This window comes from Zalophus californianus, chromosome 1 (genome assembly GCF_009762305.2).
Source record: "Zalophus californianus isolate mZalCal1 chromosome 1, mZalCal1.pri.v2, whole genome shotgun sequence".
Taxonomy (NCBI): Eukaryota; Metazoa; Chordata; class Mammalia; order Carnivora; family Otariidae; genus Zalophus; species Zalophus californianus.
In genome coordinates this window covers 25932247-25952132 of record NC_045595.1, presented here as the reverse complement: position 1 = coordinate 25952132, position 19886 = coordinate 25932247, and the positions used below count along the sequence as shown (strand labels likewise).

Here is a 19886-nt window from a genome sequence, read left to right as displayed (position 1 = left end):
TTGAATAAAGTAAATATTGATACCAGACTTTACATTTAAAGAGACTTGTCTGGCAAGTGAGTCATGTTTTAACAATAACCATCATAAAAGGGGAAAAAAATTAGAACAGTAAGTTAAATAAAAGGCTAATAAAACTTGAAGGAAACAGCTCAGTAAACCCTGAAGAACACCAAATATATATTATGTTGCATTAAGAGTCATTTCAAGAAAAGATTATTAACAATCTAATAGTAGAGTCAACACTAAGAATTTCAATGATATCCAACTCAAAAATGCATAGGGAGAGTAAAGTTATTTTATTAAATCATGCACATCACGTGTGTTAGTGCAAATAGTTTAATCTGTACTCCAGAAATTCTATTGTACTTTATATCTTTACAAAATAGATTTAAAACAATTATTTACTTTAAAAAATGTAATTCTGAAGTTAAGCATTTCAGAACAATATTTGCAATAACCTATATACAAGAGGTACTGGGTACCACTGGCATATTAGCATTCTGTGGTGGAGTGGCTTCCTGCAACAGAAAATGATGAAATGAACTATATGACAGCATTTTCTACAAGTCATTTGTGACTAATTCCTCCATGAATCTAGTGATCCTCCCAACAGCAAATCCCAAATAGCTTAAAATATAACCTTTAAAGTATAAACAACGACTGCCAAACATCACAAGGCAAATTATATCCTAAACTTCTATTTCAACATTTGGCTAGGACTGTGGATCGCCACAGAACATTCAAGCCAATTCACTGACATTCCCTCCCAGTCTTCATTGACTGAAAAATTTAACTATGTGATACTTTAGGATAGTCTATGACCTAAATAAATTTTATTGACATAACTGTGGTGCCGCACAAAACCATAGCTAAACTTTCACTTCTGTGTTTTAAATTTATAACATCAAGCAGTGCTTAGGTGCTTCACTGTGCATGGAACACTATTAATCTTGGGAATAATGCTTCTCATAAACAGAAAGTCCCAATTAACAACAGTAAAAAGAAAATAACCATTTGCATACCCGACCAGGAAATCTGTTGGTAGGTAACAACAGCTCACCTTGAACATGAATTAGCTTTGAAATATCATAACCAAATTAAGTCAGTAAAAGCTTATCTAAAGAGATATTAATTCTTTCTTCAATTAAACATGCTTGGAGGAGGAGATGATAGAAAAAAAAATCATGCTTCCTAAAATGCTGTATATGAGAAAGTAACTTGGCTTTTAAAGAAAATATCTCTTTAAATACATGAGGTTTAATAAATTACATTCCAATTGACTCAACAGTTTGGTTTACTGCACTGAAATTGTAGATTTACTGTTTTTGCTCCCAGAAATACTTCAGTTTGCTCAAGAAAATACGCACTCTCATGGAAAGTTTTTCAAAGTTGATGTCCTCCACATCGTCAAGTCACATTAAGGCTGAACAAGCGTGCACATATTCCCCAAATTATCACTAGAACAGAATATTTTCCAAGTGTATTTCTCCTTAAAAAGAAAGAAAGAAAGAAAGAAAGAAAGAAAGAAAGAAAGAAAGAAAGAAAGAAAGAAAGAAAAATCCACGCAAATAGTTGTCTCTAAGTCTTGTTCCCAATAGCTCAGTGGTTTTATAACAAGTAAAAATGGCGTAAATATGTAAAAAATATATATATATGTGTATATATTTCAAACTGATAGGCACTGAGCACACAGGGCCTCTCTTCCCATGTATGTATTGGTTGTTTGGTTTGGGCAGTTATCGAATCAGAAAAATGAATTATCTGGCCATTAGAATTCAGAGTAAAATACCCATAAATTTAATGTTATAAATAATTTGGTGTACCAAGAAGCCTACTTTAGGCCACCATAATATTCAGAATCTCAACATACTAATTTAAAAATTACATGAAAAATTGCAAGCAAATTATTGCTTACAGTAGAATAAAGTCACAATTTTATATCCTCTTTATAGATAGATACATTTTATATAATTTAAAGCAATGACCCTACAGCTGTATTCTTGCACTTCTGCTGTCTTAAGAGGTAAAAAGGAAGAAAATGGTTCTGTTTGTCCCCAGCATGAGTGTGATGCCAGCTTCTAAAGGGAGGACGGTGTACGGACTCAAGAAACGCTCTCATGGAGAAGCTCTGGCCAGACCTGGCACGTACAGCACGATGGCTGTCACCGCAACCAGGGCAGCCAACATGGGCATCCAGGGCCAGGGTTTCTGTGTGGAAAGAAACCAAGAGTCAATATCACATTCTTCCCTCTCTTTTCATACCTATTAACCCCTTGGTTCCAGAGAGTCCTGAATACTTAACAGAATATTAGAAAAACCTTGTCTTTGCATAAGAATACATTTTAAAAAGAAAGGAAAGAAAGGTGAGGGGGTGCAGGTGTGAGGAGAGCCATGACAGCAGGAACACTTTTCGAGGATGGTTGTGTGGAAGCCTGATACAGCTCAGGAAAGTCTTGGGCAGTTTTCAATTTTGTTACAGTTGAAACCTAATAGTGACTTCTAAGAAACCCTGTGGGCTTAGCCTGCTTTACTTACTCCAGTATCCATACATTACAACTAACTGATGTACACGGATGCCTGGAATACATGTCTGCATAAAATGTTTATTTCTTGATAAAAACCAGATTTGTATGTTGGGGTAGTTTTACACAAGGAGCTGGTGGGTAAGGTAACAAAGAAAATGGCCCAAGCTTTGATTCTCTAATGTGAAACCACAGAAGACAAGATCAGATGGGGTTTAAGATACAGAAGTGCTATTAGGACCTTGCCTCTTTGATACTTTTGGTAAAGACCATGTCCAATGTAGTAATGTCATGTGATTATCTCATATGTTCTACTGACATGCATGCCTGTTGCAGGCAAGCGTGGGTGGGCGATTCGCTGTTAACTTTCAGAGGGCATTATAAAATCAACGTGCTCTGGATGATAGCTTTATTTTCACTAGTATACTGAGAGTCTTATTCAGAAAACTGGCTTTTAAAGAAATATTGTGATGTTGCAGATCAAGGCTCAGAGAGATATGGGATAGGTTTATACTCTCATAAGTAAATGCACATTGGGGTTGAGATTGTGAGCCAATGGCCCATTATGCTAATCTCATCCTTCTTCATCTTCATAGCCACAGTGTAAATATAGGCGAAGGGTTGAAAAAAGCAGCTCTCCACTATAGAAAAGAAGAGGGAGAGGAGGCGCGGAAGAAAACTGGCTGAAAACTTCAAAGAGGCAAACGCTTCATTTCTCATTCAAATCTGATTAAACATGTAATTGGGAGGGGGGTACTAATATTGCAGCAATTCTTAGTTTACTCCAGTTTGCTAGAGACAAAGACTCAGTTAAAGGCAGCACATTAACAACTGTTTAGGTTGGAATTAATTCATGATTAGCAGCACTACAAAGGAAACAAGACAAAATGTTATGTGATTAGTTGATTGTTCGATTCATTCGTATGACACAACACATGGCATACTAATGAAGGGTTTGCTTCAGGTAACGAAATACCTCTGTGGCTTTGCCATGCACTCTATTACAAATATGGCACAAACAGGTGACAAGGACAAACAGACAGGACTCAACAGTAGTGCTTGTACCTTTCTCTACCACAATGGACCGAAACACCAAAACAGGAAAGCCAGGAATAGGCCGATGAATACGGCTGGGACGGGTTGTAATATGGAAGGCTAAAGAAGGGAAGGGATATTAAAATCATTTTATGCTATAAAAAAAATCAGATAAGATGATTTAGACCCCAGGGGGGTGGGAAGGAGGGTAGGAAGACTGAGGTAATAGAAGTAATAGCACTCAGGTTTTGCACTGATTCAAACATTTTAAAGACATCTAATACAATCCAGAATGATGGGACTATGGTATGTAACTACCTGTTTAAAAGGGACAGCTGGAGGCAGTGGACAATGTGGGCGTCCCTAATACCCTAAGGAAATGTAGCACTTTTAAGACATTGCAATAGCAACACTTCACCACTGATGCTCTGCTTGACCTTACATTACTTTTGTTCCATAGCTGGAATCCATTACTTGATAATGTAGTCCCTTGGAAATGGCTGAAGTTTATTTTATCCCTCCATTGAAACCTTTTTTTTAAACCAAAACTCTCTTGCCTGAGATGGTACTGCTTTCAGGCTTAAAAATAAAATGCCTTGTGATGCATGCTTCCTAAACCAAGCAAGAGATCTGACACAATGTGTGATAAACATTTGATATATAAAGACAGGCAGCTGAGTCTCAGGGCTTTTAGTTATATTACCAGAATATAATTAATTTTTTAAAATTGGAAGGAGTTACTACAATGAGTTTTATTACAGAGAAAAATTTAGTTACCTTAAGACTAATACCACAGAAAAAGGAAATTCACCTTTAAGGTCAATTATTGGTACAACTATAAATAGTAAGAGCCAGGTTACTTTTGAAAGGCTCTAAATAGTACAGAGGGATCCATTCTGATTATGCTAGATGTCTTCATAGGTTAATTTAGTAGAAGGTGGACTGACATTCCATACTCAGAAAGATATGATTAACACAAAAGAGAGAAGTAACCAAACCATTATGATCTGATTTCAGAAGAGTTCTGTAATCTACATTTTCAAAATAAATACGATCAATTTTGCTTATAGCATAAAGCCTCCATACCCAATTTATCAACTTCTGAAGGGCTTCCACCTAAGCAACAAGGCTTCATTTCTAAAAAACTAAGACTTTCTTTAGTGAAGGACAGTTGGACACAACTCATGAGCATTCTGTGTGCAACTGTGTAACTGGATGGCCATGCAACATCACTCTTTTGTACTTGTGCGGCAAAGTCAAGCAGAGTGCTTTCCTCTGTAGGAAGAGTATGGCTTACGCCACTGCAGTGTCCAAGCCATGACAGGGATTTGAAATAAGTCAGTGCACAACCAACTACACTGAACAGCCATCAGTTAGGGCCCACAAAGGCAATGATCACCAAAACGTAGAACACAACACTTATTTAGTATAACATCTTTTTAAAGACCATCTGCCTTTCTAATAAATGAAAAACAAACTAATAATAAACTCAATTTATATGAAAATGTTCCAGTTTCTCACACACACACACACACACACACACACACACACACACAGCCCTGTAGAAACTCAACAAATATTCCCTACTATTCATAGGAGGTCAAAAAGACACTAAGCTTTTTAGGAATATGCCTTAGTGAGAACATTATTAGTATAAAATGAAAACCATAATTAAGTTTCCATTTTTGACACAGCCAAATGTTAAGGAGTCAACATGTACTACTCTTTCTTAGGTGGGTCCCTGGTGGTATAATGTTTCATTTCTCAGCAGGAGAAATGAAGTGCCAGACGATGGCTTGGTGACAGAACTTCAGATTCATCTGGGAAAATCTGACAGTTCTTAGGTAAATTATTTTCTTGCAAACAAGGCTCTTCCTCCAGGCAGTCCTCAGGCTCCTCTCAGGATACAAGTTAAAGGGGCAAATTCTTACTCAGAAATTTGATAGCACAATACTTCCATCATGGAATTTCATAATGAAAAGCTTAGTTCATGTACTACAAGCCTTAATTTCTCAAATCAGTAATAAAGTCCGCTGAAAAATCCATTTCAGGGCTCTCACCTGCCTCTCATTCAAAGCTAAGCCAAGTTTGCAAAGACTTACATTATTTCCTTTCTCTCGGAGCAGCTTCAGGTTGTCTTTACATTGTTTGAGCTCATCTGTGATTGATTGTTTTTCCTGCTCAGTCATTTCAAACTTCAACTTCAGTTCTGAGAGTACAGTCTGTGTCTTTTCATACTAAAGGCAAAGAAAAAAGAGTGTGCAGACTCAACTTAAAATGAGTATGAAGTTATGGTTCTAGTCAGGCTTATTTAGCCACCTGCAACACCAAAGTCAAGCGTTTTTGTTTTCAGGGGGATAAGAATCATTTGTACTAACAATAGGAAGTCTTTAATGTTAACTTTATTCTATGTAAGAACTTTCTGGCCCTGGAGTTTAAAAAAAAAAGAGAAATCACCATTGTGTCATCTGTTTCTAATATAAAGGGTCACTCTTTCCATTGAGTGAGTTAGAGGAGAAAAGTAAAATAATTTTCAAACTGAGAAAAGAAAAGCAAGTACAGAAAAACTTTGTAAGCTAATTAAATGGCAAGGTTATGAAGTCTGAGTTTATATCCTGGTAACCAATGTCAGCCAAGCTATTTTAGTCCTAAAGTAAGAAGTACTAACTAACTCCCATCAGGCTTTTCTTCACCCAGGCATCCCTGGGTAGTAAAGTGTTCTGGATAAATGAATTTCTAGGCAAATGATGTAAAGAAATATATCTAAGGTACTAACGACTATGATTGGGACATTTCTATTTTTCGACCTAAAACTTATAAGCATCAGTAAATAATTTTTACGAATCTGTTCCTGACAAATATTTTTCTAGAGTGAAACATGAAACTTCCTGCTCTGAAAAACTGTTCATTGAATATAATTTGACATTCAGACAGACAAGCTCTCCTTTGAATATAGGTGAGGTCAATGCAAGACATAGTATGGCTTGCCTCTACTTTTAAGTGCTGAGGAGGCAGGAATTCTGACTGGTTCTACTTCTAGACACTGCATCTTACATGCAAGCTGGGCTCCCAGTCAAAGAGCAAAAACTGTTCTGCCGTTGGTTATGCCTCTGTCTCGGCCTCCACTGCCCCACTCTGCCATCTCTGAAGGTTTTAGAAGGAAAAAAGACAAGGACTGAATATAATATAAATATACCATGGGACCAGCGTACCACAAAGGTTTTTCTTCTTTCAGTCTATCTCCTAGAAATTTCTCAGTAGAGGACACCTTTACTTGGTGCTTCTAAATAATGTAAATACTCTGGAAAGATTAATTAGGAGATCATCATTATGTACTCCAAAGAGAAGTATTAAGCAGGATGCAAATATATAAAAACATTAATCAGAAGAGGTGGGGGCAGGGGGATTAGCGGAAAGACCACCAGTAAGTGGGAAGAAACGGGCATTTAGAGGGAGGTAAAATGTGAAAGGAATTCCCTGTTACCTAACAGTGTTCCCAGAACAAGTCTGGGTAGTATGCCAGACAATGAACTATGGAATAAGATTCATGGACTTTATGGCAGCTTTTTTTCTGGGGTCTGTGGACTTCCTTCCAGAAGGCAGAAGGTTGCCAGCAGGCTGCCAAAACAAATTCAGTGTGCCTAGACTAGTCTCTTAGAACATAATCAATTCTCAATGATCTGATTCTTAACAGTGACTAATAAAGGGTAAGTGAAAACTGCTTTGCTGACCTAAATTCTCCCTTACTTTCCTTTTCCACTATTCTTACATCCAGCCTGCCCTTTACACCAAAGCACTTAATCATTTCTCCGTTCCAGTGGCTATGAAGCAGAGTGACAGGAAGACAGCTCAGTCAGGAAGAGCCTGCTGTTTACCTTCAGCCTGTGAGCAGGGTGGGAGGGGGTCTGGCCCCACAGCAAGGTGGTGAAGCCAGACAACTTTCCTGAGTCAGTCTTTGCACCGTGGACTTGTGTACCAATGTTTTATGAATTCTTAAATTATAGATATACCTACTAAAGTATAAAGATGCTTTTCTTAAGTCAGATATAAAGATGATACACCATTATTTTTCTCTTAATACTTGAGGATTAAAATTTACTTTCTCATGTATTTTTTTTTGGTTAAATGTTCAAATACAAGTTGCCATACATATAAAATTTAATTGTTGGAACAAAAGGTCACCTTCTGCAGCCTTAGTTTCACACCTGGCTTGGATAGCATTTTTGCTCCATCTTGCTTTCTAACTCGAAGGTGAGAAACGAGCTCAGTTCTGATTAAGAGGAAAATACCACACAATATTACCAACACCTTTGGTTCTTCTTCATAAAAATAATCATATCTGGCTTGCTTAGCTTGTAATATTTTAGCCTGTTACAGTGCTGAAGATACATGATACTGTGCACATTAAGCATGATTCTATGAGAGAAAGGAGAACAAAGGGGAAATGTTGAAAGAGAATATATGTGCATTAATAAAAGGTAGTAATTCATTTGCAGTGGATTACAGATATAAGAACCTCATTAAAGAACATTTTAGTTACAGACTAGTATCCAATAGTTAACATCAGGACAAACAGAAAGAAGCAATTTTACATTACAAAGGAGTGTGATGACTACACATCATTTCACAATGGAAAACACTGAACAAGAAAGTAGAAAAGAAACATATTGACAAGTTCACACATATTTTTAAATGTGCTGCATTTAATGCAATCCAAAGCTATCAACAATTTAGATGCTGTGACAACATGCCACTGCCATTTGTGGAAGCAGTTAAAGCATTTCTCACTGATTGCTCAGTGACCAAACACAGGCAAACAAATAATGCAACAAAACGGCCAATGCATTCAGAGTAACATACAACAGAATCATATTCCAACCACAGCATTCTTCCCAGATTTTGAAAGAATTATGGCATATGGACTGGAAGGACACAAAGTGCTTACAGTATTAAATACTAGGATATTTACTTTGGCACAAAATTTGTGTTCCAACTAAATAAAATGAGATTGCTCCCAGAACGCATGTCCTTAGCAAGAAGATAGAAACGAACATATTACAAAATCAATATGGCCACACAGAAATAAAAAATGTTACAGGTTGTTTTTTTTTTCTTTTTCTCTAAGAACAAACATGAAGACAGAAGAACAATAGTCATGTCCACGTTCAGGATACTACAAGGAAAGGGAAGTGCAAAGAAAAACTGCATTGACTGAACAGATTTTCTAAAAATAATTTTGGGGAAATTTGTTATTAAAGACAAAGAGTTGTCTTCAACTTCCTTCTATGTATAATGAATCCTTCATTTCAGAGAGTCTACAGCTGGGATGGGCCCCGACCAGAAGGTCAAGATGCACCAGCCTTCCTGTACCCTGAGCTGGCCAGGACTAATGCAGGGAGCAGGATAAGGCGGCAGGACTGAACGCAGCTCTCCTTGCCCCGTTATCAACTTCAAGGTTTTGCTCAGAAAGAAGCTGGGTGGGGTCTCTACTCCAAAATCAGCCCTCACCATTTTTAACATGATTTTTTTTAAAAGCCACCCAAGTCAAGGTTTTAAGCAAAATGATATGAAAAGTGAGCATGCATATTTGTGAAGAAGGGGAGAAGAAGGGGAAAATGGGGTGGGAGTGCAGGAGAAGAAAGTAAAAGGTCACAGAACTTGTGTTTGGCTGGCTGGCTATGAAGTAAATTTTACGTTTCAGGCCAGTGTTACTGAGGGCTTTAGACAGCATTATGGTGTGGCCCCAGTTTGCTTTCCAAAAGTATTCTAAGTTAAATATGATACTGTCTTTGAAAGATAAACAATGAATTGAGTAATCTGGCATACAAAGGGCTTCTCATATAGGTCAACTAACTGGTAGAGAAAAAATTTTAATGCAATTTTGTATATTTATATTTTTGAGACCAAACCCTACTGATGAATTCTCTATATATGGACCATGATACACAGCTAGAAATCACCAAGCAGAGATGCTCCAAGTATCAATTTTGTGACAGGTAATGTGACTTCTGCTTCCCTTTATTTCTAACTAGCATGAATATCTTATTTGCTTTTGGCTTTAAGTCCAACCATAATTGGGCTCATAATGTCTTTTCGCTTTACCTCTTTCTGTACATCCTTTGCTTGGTTTTCAGCCTTACTGAGAAGAGTTTTTAAATCAGCTGAATCCCGAAGATGCTGTTCTTTCAAGGATCCCACTTGATTCTCAAGCTGTTTTCTAGTCATCTGAAGGATGCTGAGATCACTGGTAAGCTCTAAACTCTGCTTCTGAGAACTGCAACATAAATATTGACAGTTATTCAATTCATGTAGAACTAGACACAGCAGGAAGTCTAATTTCTTATACACTTCACTAGGAGGGATGGAGTAAATTACAGAGAAGGGAAAAATACATAAAAGAGAATAAGATAAGTTCAATAAACAAAAAGCATTAAAATACTAAAAAATTGCATGTTTAAAGCTGTGTTCTATTTTCAGATTGAAATATGCACAGAGACTGAAATCTTAAAAGTGGAAGTAGGTGAGTAACTGTATATTTTGTTATATCACATTATATTAATTGTTTCATAAAAAGATTCAGAGTGGGGCTTCCCCAGGAAATCAGCACATATTTCAACTATTTTCTTATTTAGTTTAAGTATTTGACAAATAGGATGGGGGACAAAAACTTAAAGCTTAGGAGCCACTGTCTATTCAAGTAAAGATAAACCTACTCAAATGAAGACACACCAAATTGGGGGAAAAGCATGAAACAAAGAACCAGGAGGCAGGGTTCTAGACCCCGGTGCTGCCACTATTCAGTTGTGGGACATTGAGCAAGTCACTTAACTGGTGCAGTTTCCTTCTCTGAGGAAGCATTTCCTGAGCTCTGAGATCTGTGCCAGGCACCATGTTACACAGAAACAAATAACACAAGGAGAGTCTCAGTGCCCTCCATTGTCAAATAAGAAGATTGAATTCAGTAATTTCTGAGGCTGATCTTTGGCTTAAATTCTGTAATTACTTTTATAACTTGATGTAAAAAAATACAATTTACACACTAGGAAAATAGCTTGATAGGCAGGAACAGAATTCCTTGTTCAATTCCTTCTACATCACAAACAACAAAAAACAAAAGACCTACATAGTGTAGCTGTTTGAAAGAATGTGGATCCCATCTACAAGAGAAATAGCTAAAGGAGAATAAAGTTTTCAAGATGACAGTTTTATGCTTCTCAGAATGGAACATAAGACTCAGACTCAATATTGTTAGCGAAGGAACTATGGAGTATAAATCCCATTCTGATTGTATGCCAGGCAAATTCTTAAGGAGTGTGATGTCAGTCCAATATACAAAATGGCATAGAAGACTCTGTAAAGAAAGACTAACTTCTAAATACTACTTAAATGCTGAGGAGGCTTGCCAAATAAAAGTTAGAGTGCCACTAAACCAGAAAAGTTTAGGAAACAGAATTTGTCTTAAATAGTTTATGTGAGTTTAGGCAGACAACTTTGACTAAGGATATAATATATTCCACCCTTCTGGGACCTAATATTTTTAAACTGTATGCTTCTAACTCATAAGGAGTTTGCTGCTTTTCAACACTTCAACAAATCTGAAGTAATTCAAAATGTAGCATTTAACAACCTGCCAGATTCTAATTAATTACATTTCAAAAAAGAAGGATCGAGTTTAAATCTTTAAAATATCAGTAATCCCAAGGCAGGAATAATGTAAGATAATCAATACTAGTAATCAAAGATCACTATTTCTTGCTTAATAGAATATCAAACTGAATGGATTCCCTAAGAGTCCAAATATGAAGAATTTGAATGTCTGCATCATCTTATACTCATTTGAAACCAAACAATTTGCCCAAATGTGCTGTCAACACAATCAGCTGGTACATACATATACACTCACATGTGTATACAGTTGTGTTTGGGCCTTTATTCTGTCCTATTCAGGTTCTGGAATTCTTTTTACAAAATTTTACATGTTACAAATATGTTCACTCTTTGTTACTAATTATCTCTAAACATTTAAAAAATACTACACATAAATGTATGAAAAGACTGGAAAAATAGGACACAATAAATATTGTTAATACATGGTATTATAAGAAGGCATCTCAGAGAAAAAAATCAGCACACCTTGTTCCTTCAACTAGTTGATTTTTAAAAATGTATAATCTATTACAATTTTATTGTTTTAAGCAGATAATGAGGCTTACTATTTTCTGATGGATCTAGTCCTTTCTTTGTTTCCTCCTAAAGCTTGTTTTTATGGGAACTGACCTTGACCTTCACTGAGTTTCTGCTAACCCTGATGCTCTTTAGGAGTATAAACACAGGCTAACAAGAGAGTAAAGACTCCCATTTCTGGTGTACTGTGGGGAGGGAAATGGGTTAATTAAGAGTGGCTTCACTCTGGAAAACATTATGGAGGTTCCTCAAGATGTTAAGAATAGAACTACCCTATGACCCAGCAATTACACTACTAGGTATTTACCCCAAAGATACAGATGTAGTGAAAAGAAGGGGCACATGCACCCCAATGTTCATAGCAGCGATGTCCACAATAGCCAAACTGTGGAAGGAGCCGAGATGCCCTTCAACAGATGAATGTGATAAAGAAGATATGGTACATATATACAATGGAATATTATTCAGCCACCATTTGCATTGACATGGAGGGAACTGCAGGGGATTATGCTAAGTGAAGTCAGTCAAGCAGAGAAAGACAATTATGATATGGTTTCACTCCTATGTGGAACATAAGCAATAGCACGGAGGACCATAGGGGAAGGGAGGGAAATCCAAAGGAGGAGAAATCAGAGAGGGAGATGAACCATGAGAGACTAGGGACCCCAGGAAACAATCTGAGGGTTTCAGAGAGGAGGAGGGTGGGGGGAGGGGGTAACAGGGTGATGGGTATCGAGGAGGGCACGTGTTGTGATGAGCACCAGGTGTTATACTTAACTAATGAATCGTTGAACACTACATTAAAAACTAATTATGTACTATACAGTGGCTAACTGAACATAATAAAAAAAAAGGGAAAAATAATTCTCAAATAAAAAAATAAAAGAAAAATAACCAATAAAATTTCTGAGAAAAAAAAAAAAGAAACCAAGCTCTGGGTGCCGAGTGTGCTCCTGGTTACTGGAATGTTGTTACTTTTAGGCCCTCTCAGCTGACAAAGTAAGGGAATATGTGTGCATACTAAGCTCTGTATATACACATATCTGTAAACATTTCTATATGTATCCAAGGAGAAGAATATTTTTATTTTTACTTTCTTGGATGTGAAAGAGCCACAGAAAACACTTTGGGATTATGGGTGATATTGGCTTTTTATCCTTTTCAAAATTTTTCATATTTTCCAAAATAAAAGTGGATTGTTTTGTAATGGGGAAAAAAAAAAAGAGTGGCTTCAATAATAAACATGTACTACTTTCATATTCTGAATTAGAACATAAATAGTGTTCAAATAAAAATATGGAATGGATCAAATTTTTAAGGAAAAAATCAATTTTAAACTATACAACAGGGACACCTGGGTGGCTCAGTTGGTTAAGCGACTGCCTTCGGCTCAGGTCATGATCCTGGAGTCCCGGGATCGAGTCCCGTATCGGGCTCCCTGCTCAGCGGGGAGTCTGCTTCTCCCTCTGCCCCTCCCCCCTCTCATGTGCTCTCTCTCTCTCATTCTCTCTCTCAAATAAATAAAATCTTAAAAAAAAAAATCTTAAACTATACAACAAATATTGGTGTGAAAACCAGACTTGGCTAAGTTTGCTGGCATAAATTTATCGCATTCATTGGTTTGCTTGTAAGGTACTGGATATTAGAAAGACATAACTGGTTTTGGAAATTTTGATTTTATATATTATTATTCTTTATATAACTCTGTGAAATTCAAAAGCTGAATTTGTATCTTTCAATGGTATAAATTCTTTATTATAGTCATTTCCTGATTACCCTAACAGATGGAATCACTGACACCGAAGCAAAACAACTTATATTTGAAATTTTTATCATTTAGTTTATAGGACAAATTCAATCACTAAGTATAGATCTTTGCTGTTTGTTTGTTTAGGGCTTTGGTGGGGGTGCTGTAGTCCACGAATGTGTATTACTTGAGTACACCAAAAGGAAAGGACATGTAGGATGATGGGGGAAGTCCAAAAAAAAAACCAAACCTGCCGAAGTATTGTTAGTGTGCTTAACCTGTCAAATAGCCAAAAAGTCTGGCTGAACATTTTGCTTCAAAAAGGTATTTAAGTATCAAATTTAAATTTAATTTAGATGAAAATTTAAGATAAAGAAATATTTTGAAGCTGAAAGAGTTCTTGCATACTTGTGCAATTCTTTTTCTTGCCGCTGCAGTTCTGATGATAACAAAACATTTTCCTTTTTTAGAGAATGGCATTCGGTTTCCAATACATTCCATTCCTTTCTCAACTTCTCTAGTTCACCTAAAATAGTCCCAAAACATATTCATTAATATAGGAACATAACTTCCATAATAATTCAAAGGATAAGGGAAATATTTCAAAGAAAACAATACTTGCCCCCCCTTAAAAACATGTAGATTTTACATGGCTATTCTTTGGTTCCTGTTTATTTGGCCTCTATACCTCAGGTAAGTTCCATCACCTTGAACTTCAGGAATATTTTCTTCCCACTTCACTTTTATAAAACAATTCAGTAGTGTTAAAATAAAATATAAAATTGTAAAAAATTTCAATTTATTGTAGAACTTGTGGACCTGAAGAATGTTTATAGCCCCAATATAAAAACATTGCTTTATACAACCAAACTGTTATCAAAGAGAAAAACAGCCCAAATCGTTATTTTGTGCAAGCTATAAAGTTATCATTGTCAAGAATTAAGAGCTTTATGTAAAATATGCACACTCACTTTGTAGCCTTGTTGCTTCCTCTCTCTGCTGATCCTCACACTGCTGACATCGAAGCTGAAAACTATTTTGCAGACTCGTGATTTCTTTCTCATATTCAGACGCTGCTTTCCGCCACCGCTCAAGCTCAGCTCGCACCTTCTTAAGCTCTTCTTGTAACGAGGCAATGTCAGTGTCCCGCTCAGAAGCAGCCTTTTCTGCTGCTTGATGAAGGAGCAAAATTTCATCTCGGGCACTAAGCAGTTCATCTCGAGTGCTTGTGATTTCACTGTCCTTCTCCTCCCGGAGATTCTCAATATTGATGTGTAACCTCTGTAGTTGGGCTACAAAAGTACATTGATCCATCATTCTTTGTCCAAAGCAATTACAAATAAATGAACTGCCCAAATGGGATTGTAGTTACTGCCTAGCCCAAGCTGCCAGAGCTGTTTGTTGCTTTTGATTAAACAGTACAAGCAATCCATGTTTAATGCAGAAAATGTCAAAACACAGGAACACAAAGAGTAAAAAATCAAAGTGATCTTTTTACTTCTCCGTCACAGAGAAAGTTGCTTCTAGCATTTGGAATTTATTCTTCTAGATTTTTTATATGTATTTTATACACATGTAAAAGCAAAAACAGGGAGGGATTGTAATATATATAATGTTCTCTATCCTGCTGGTGATGACTATCTTTTAATAACAAAAAAATTACACTGTTACTTCTTTGACAAGTCCTTTATTTTAGACATTTTAGGCTCTTCAGTTTTTAATTACTATAAAAAATACTGCTTATAAGGCAATCCTGATTTTTTTCTTAGAGTGAATTCCTAGACATAGAATTGCTTGGTCAGATGGTATGCATTAGTAAAACCTTTGATGTTCTTGATTCAATTTGCAGTTTAAATGTCAGTTCCTTAAAGAAGCTTTCTCTGCTGTCTTATCTAAAAATAGCCCTCTCGTTCTCTAGCCCATTACTCTCCCTTTATTGGACCCCACCATTTTATATTTGCCTATGGTTTATCTTTTCCACTGACTGTACATCTCATGCATACTCTATCCTCAATACTAGCAGAGCAAACAACCAAGAATTACTGGTTGAATTAATGAATTGACAACATTAATGAATAATGCCTAATCAAGGAGGTGTATTTTTAACAGATCTGGTCCCGTGCCCTCAAGGATTGAGCTAGAAACAATTTGTATAAAATACTTGGTTCAGAACTAGAAAAACAGCCTTGGTTACTATAACACAAGAAAACTATAGGTAGGAAAAGTTCCTTAGGTAGAAGAGAAGAGTAATTAAAATAATTAAGAGAATTTAAGGCTGAGAAAGGGGAAGGCTGCTCCATAAATAAGTGCTAAAAAAAAATATGAGGCCTTTTCAGTTCGCAGGAAGCACTGAGAGGTTAACAAGTTCAGAATCTGAAGACACAATGGCCAGAGATTAACAGGACCATACACTTGTGGATAAAGTCATAAAACACACATGCTGGCACTAGGGGGCACTCAATGATGCCTAGATAAGACCGCTTTAAGACAAAAGGCAGTCCTATGTTACAGAACCTTTTAGGGACAATTGCCCATACGCACTACAGAATGCAAATATAGATTGAAATCAGATTTACATAAGCTAATGGATAAAGGCATTAAATTATAAGAGTTTAAAGAATTTTCTCTTCAAAAAGACATAACATACCCCAGAAATTCTAACTTGACCATAATAAAATTTAAATTTTTAACCATCTGAGCCACCCAGGCGCCCAAAATTTAAATTTTTAAATAACTCAAACATCCGTAGGGGAGCCTGGGAGGCTCAGTTGGTTAAGCATCTGACTCTTGATTTTCGCTCAGCTCATGATCCCAGGGTCATGAGATCAAGCCCTGTGTTGGTCTTCATGCTGGGCATGGAGCCTGCTTAATGTTCTCTCTCGCCCTCCCACTCCCAGGCTCGCTCTCCCTCCCTCCCTCCCTCCCTCTCGCTCTCTTAAAAATAAATATATAACTAACTCATATGTCCCATTCAAAAATAAGAAAGAAAACCCCAAAGACTGCTTTTCCTCTGGGATATTTTAGGGCAAATATCATAGGCCTCATACAATGATTCCCCATTTTTTTCTGAACTGAGATTGTCTATTTAATTTCTTCTTACCCTACATCTCAAACTAAAATTTAAAAATAACATTAGTTCCTTCTTTGACAATGAAGACAAATTAATTTTGCTTTAGGAATTTTACAGTAGCATGGGAAAGAAAGATCTCCCCTAGGGTTCTCACAATTCGAGCCTAACAGTACCAGAACTATGATTTGAAGTAAACCCTTGGCAGGCAAGGATCCTTCTGGTCTTTTCTGCAATAAACCTGTGATAGCTCACACAAAGATAACAAAATGGTGGGTATGAAGAGCAGCCTCTACCAGTGAAGGCACTGCAGGGATCATTATTCTATTCCATGTGATATATAATTTTTGTTGCAATGCAAGAATGTTTTTTGTTTGTTTGTTTAAAGCTTTATTCATTTACTTTGAGAGAGCATGAGTGGGAGGGGCAGAAGGAGGGAGAAAGAATCTCAAGCCGACTGCATCAAGCGCAGAGCCCAACATTGGGCTTGAACTCATGACCCTGGGATCAGGACCTGAGCTGAAACAAAGAGTCGGACGTGTAGCTGACTGCGCCACCCAGGTGCCCCTCAATGCAGTATGTTATGAGCATTAGAAATAATGTCACCAAGCTAGAAGTGCTGATGCACAGAGTAGCTCAAACTGATATCCTGTCCAAAGGCCCCTCTGTAGCAACTCACTATATAACCCAGAAAGTGACAGTCTTACCAAACCCATGCTCTTCCCACTCCGAGTGTCCACTATTAGAGTACTAGGGAATTGTGTTTAAAACAAAACAAAACAAAACAAAAAGCTCACCAAGAGCCTAGTTATAGTCTCAGATTCTAGGGACAAACCAAAGACATGAAAAATGGGAACTCTCTACACTCTTACTTTCCATTCCTTTTGAATCACTACAAACAATAATAATCCCAAATAGTCCTGGGGTGTTCCATACCTTGAAGAACCTGTATTTGTTTACTGGATTCCTCAACTTGATTTCGATAGGCTTTTCTTTCTTCTTCCAAAAGAGCTAAAAATAAAACACAGTACAACTAATTTTGTGAGTTAATGGAAGTATTCAGAATTGAGCAGCTGGAAATTTCTAAGAAATTCTCACCTAAAGCTTATTGAAAGAAACAAAAGCTAAGCAATAAGTATTATCAGTATTAGCAGTTAAATAGTTTAAAGATTTTAGGAGCACAAAACAGTAGTAAGTAATAAATCTATTCAATCAAGTAGCAGAGTTTTCTAGACCTTATATCACCAAGATTATATGTGTTATTCTTTACATGAGGCGCATTCTTGATAGTTGTTAATCAGCATTTTGAGCTTAAATTTTAAAAACAGACTTAAAACCCTCATGTTTATAGCCAAGTGAGTACTAACTAACAGAAAGTTCCCAGTTCCTCCTGGGGATGTGAATCTTCCTCCTGATCAGGAAGGTCGTCCATCTTAGAGAACATGAGGATTCCATAGGCCATTTACTTTCTCCTTGTTCTAAGACTGTACGGTACCAAGTGACTGCAACTAGGTAGTTACTGTGAATGATATGGAAATGTAAGCTCTAGAGAATAAATATCACCAACTCCACTAGCCTATGACACTATGGATAAGTAAATTACTAGAAAAGAAAGTGGTTGGGAAACTGCAAGATTTTATACCTTTACCTTACCTGGTTGTTTCCATTTACTGAAGAATACACTATAAAATCAGAGGGCATATAAATTTCCCTCATCTTATACTGAGGAGCAACATTAGGTGTAACTAAAACTTAGAAATTGAAATACATTGTTTTTTCCTTTTGTTGTACTTAATATGTAATTAACTGTTAAGATCTTTCACTTGTACAGGTCCTTCTTGATCTTCACTCACATCAACAAGGTGAAGGAAGTAGAGCAACTGTAACTCTCCCCACTATACTGTCTGAAACATATGTTCAGAGAGGGTAAGTGAATGTCCCAAGATCACATAGCTAATAAAGTTGTGGATCTAGAACAAGATACTGTGCCTCTGGACTCAGTTATGTCACATTGTTTCCGCATCCCCTAAAGAATCAATGTAATCTTGATCTCACCTTGAAGTTCAAAGCATTTTTGTTTACTTGCTCTAGCTAGTTCCTGGGCTTCAATCAATTCCTTGCGAAGATGCTGAATTTCTTGTTTTGCCTCAATTTCTGACTGTGCACCCTGCAAGTCATCTGACAAAAATACGTTTATTTTAAAAGCAAGAGTTAGTATCACACTATAATCTCTACAACCAAATATAAGCCATCTCTTTCATGTTTAGACATGCATAGTTAAAGAACACAGCAAAACTGAGTGAAATACAATTTAGAAGCAAATTATATTAAACATTTTAGTCATTTTACCCTGGAGAAAGAACACAAGTACAGCTAAATATATATTAGTAACTCACGGCAATGGTATTATTAAATATATATTAATAAATACTAATTATACATTTCACTCATGTAGAGCTTATGTAAGTCTTGACATTCAGTAAAATGGGCATATGGCATTCTTCTTCAACAGTTTTGAAACTGCTTGATAACAAGTTAGAAAAAATTCACTTGGAACTTAACTGGAAATGGAAAAACAGAAACAAACTTTTCTTCAGGAAAAAGTATTTTAGCATTATTTCCCCGTTGTGGAGAACAAAATAAAAACCAGGCTGAAATCTCCACCATGCTAACTTGTCATCAGTATTTCTCTAACACTAAACACATAACAAATATTTGCTGAATTATTAAATAATGTGACCTAAATGGTTTTATCAAAATAAATTAGATCCAACATTACATCTCAAATATGCCCTCTCCCCTAATGTCTTTCTTTCCTCTCTTGTAATTCTCCTCATCTTTCACTGTATTAAAATCTTCTGCTGTTGAACACTGCCTGAAATAAATATATCATCAGTTAGGCCCTATTCTTCTAGTGCATTCTATTTGACTATTACTTTGGTTTACAAATAGCGCCTGGTTCAGTTGGTAGAGCACGTGACTCTTGATCTTGGGGTTGTAAATTCAAACCCCATGTTGGGTATAGAGATTACTTAAAAATAAAATCTTTAAGGGTGCCTGACTGGCACAATCAGTTAAGCGTCCAACTCCTCATTTTGGCTCAGGTCATGATCTCAGGGTTGTGAGACCGAGCCTGTCGCGGGCTCCAGGCTCAGTGAGGAGTCTGCTTGAGATTCTCTCCCTCTCCCCCTCCCCCCACTCATGCTCTCTTTCCCTTTCTCTCTCTCAAATAAATAAAATCTTTAAAAAAGATAAAATCTTTAAAAGAAAGAGCTAAGAATAAAATTTCACAATTTGATCACAGCAGGTCTTAAATGTTACATACACATAT

At 36.6% G+C, this 19886-nt stretch overlaps 1 protein-coding gene across 25 annotated transcripts in view; it reads right to left on the bottom strand.

The window, feature by feature from the left end:
- Nucleotides 1-277: 277 nt before the first annotated feature.
- Nucleotides 278-19886, bottom strand: part of LOC113916949 (sarcolemma associated protein) — a 153080-nt gene continuing 133471 nt past the window's right edge. For 10 of the 25 annotated variants that reach the window (XM_027584252.2, XM_027584240.2, XM_027584245.2 and 7 more), the window contains 7 exons: nt 18611-18733; nt 17492-17566; nt 14460-14780; nt 13897-14014; nt 9660-9831; nt 5660-5794; nt 278-2208 (listed from right to left, as the gene is read on the bottom strand). In XM_027584252.2, the coding sequence (XP_027440053.1) occupies nt 2116-2208; nt 5660-5794; nt 9660-9831; nt 13897-14014; nt 14460-14780; nt 17492-17566; nt 18611-18733 (1037 nt within the window). In that variant the 3' untranslated portion in view covers nt 278-2115. Of the gene's footprint in view, nt 2209-3587; nt 3678-5659; nt 5795-9659; nt 9832-13896; nt 14015-14459; nt 14781-17491; nt 17567-18610; nt 18734-19886 lie in introns of all 25 variants that reach the window. The other 15 variants (XM_027584242.2, XM_027584243.2, XM_027584247.2 and 12 more) reach the window with 3 other exon arrangements.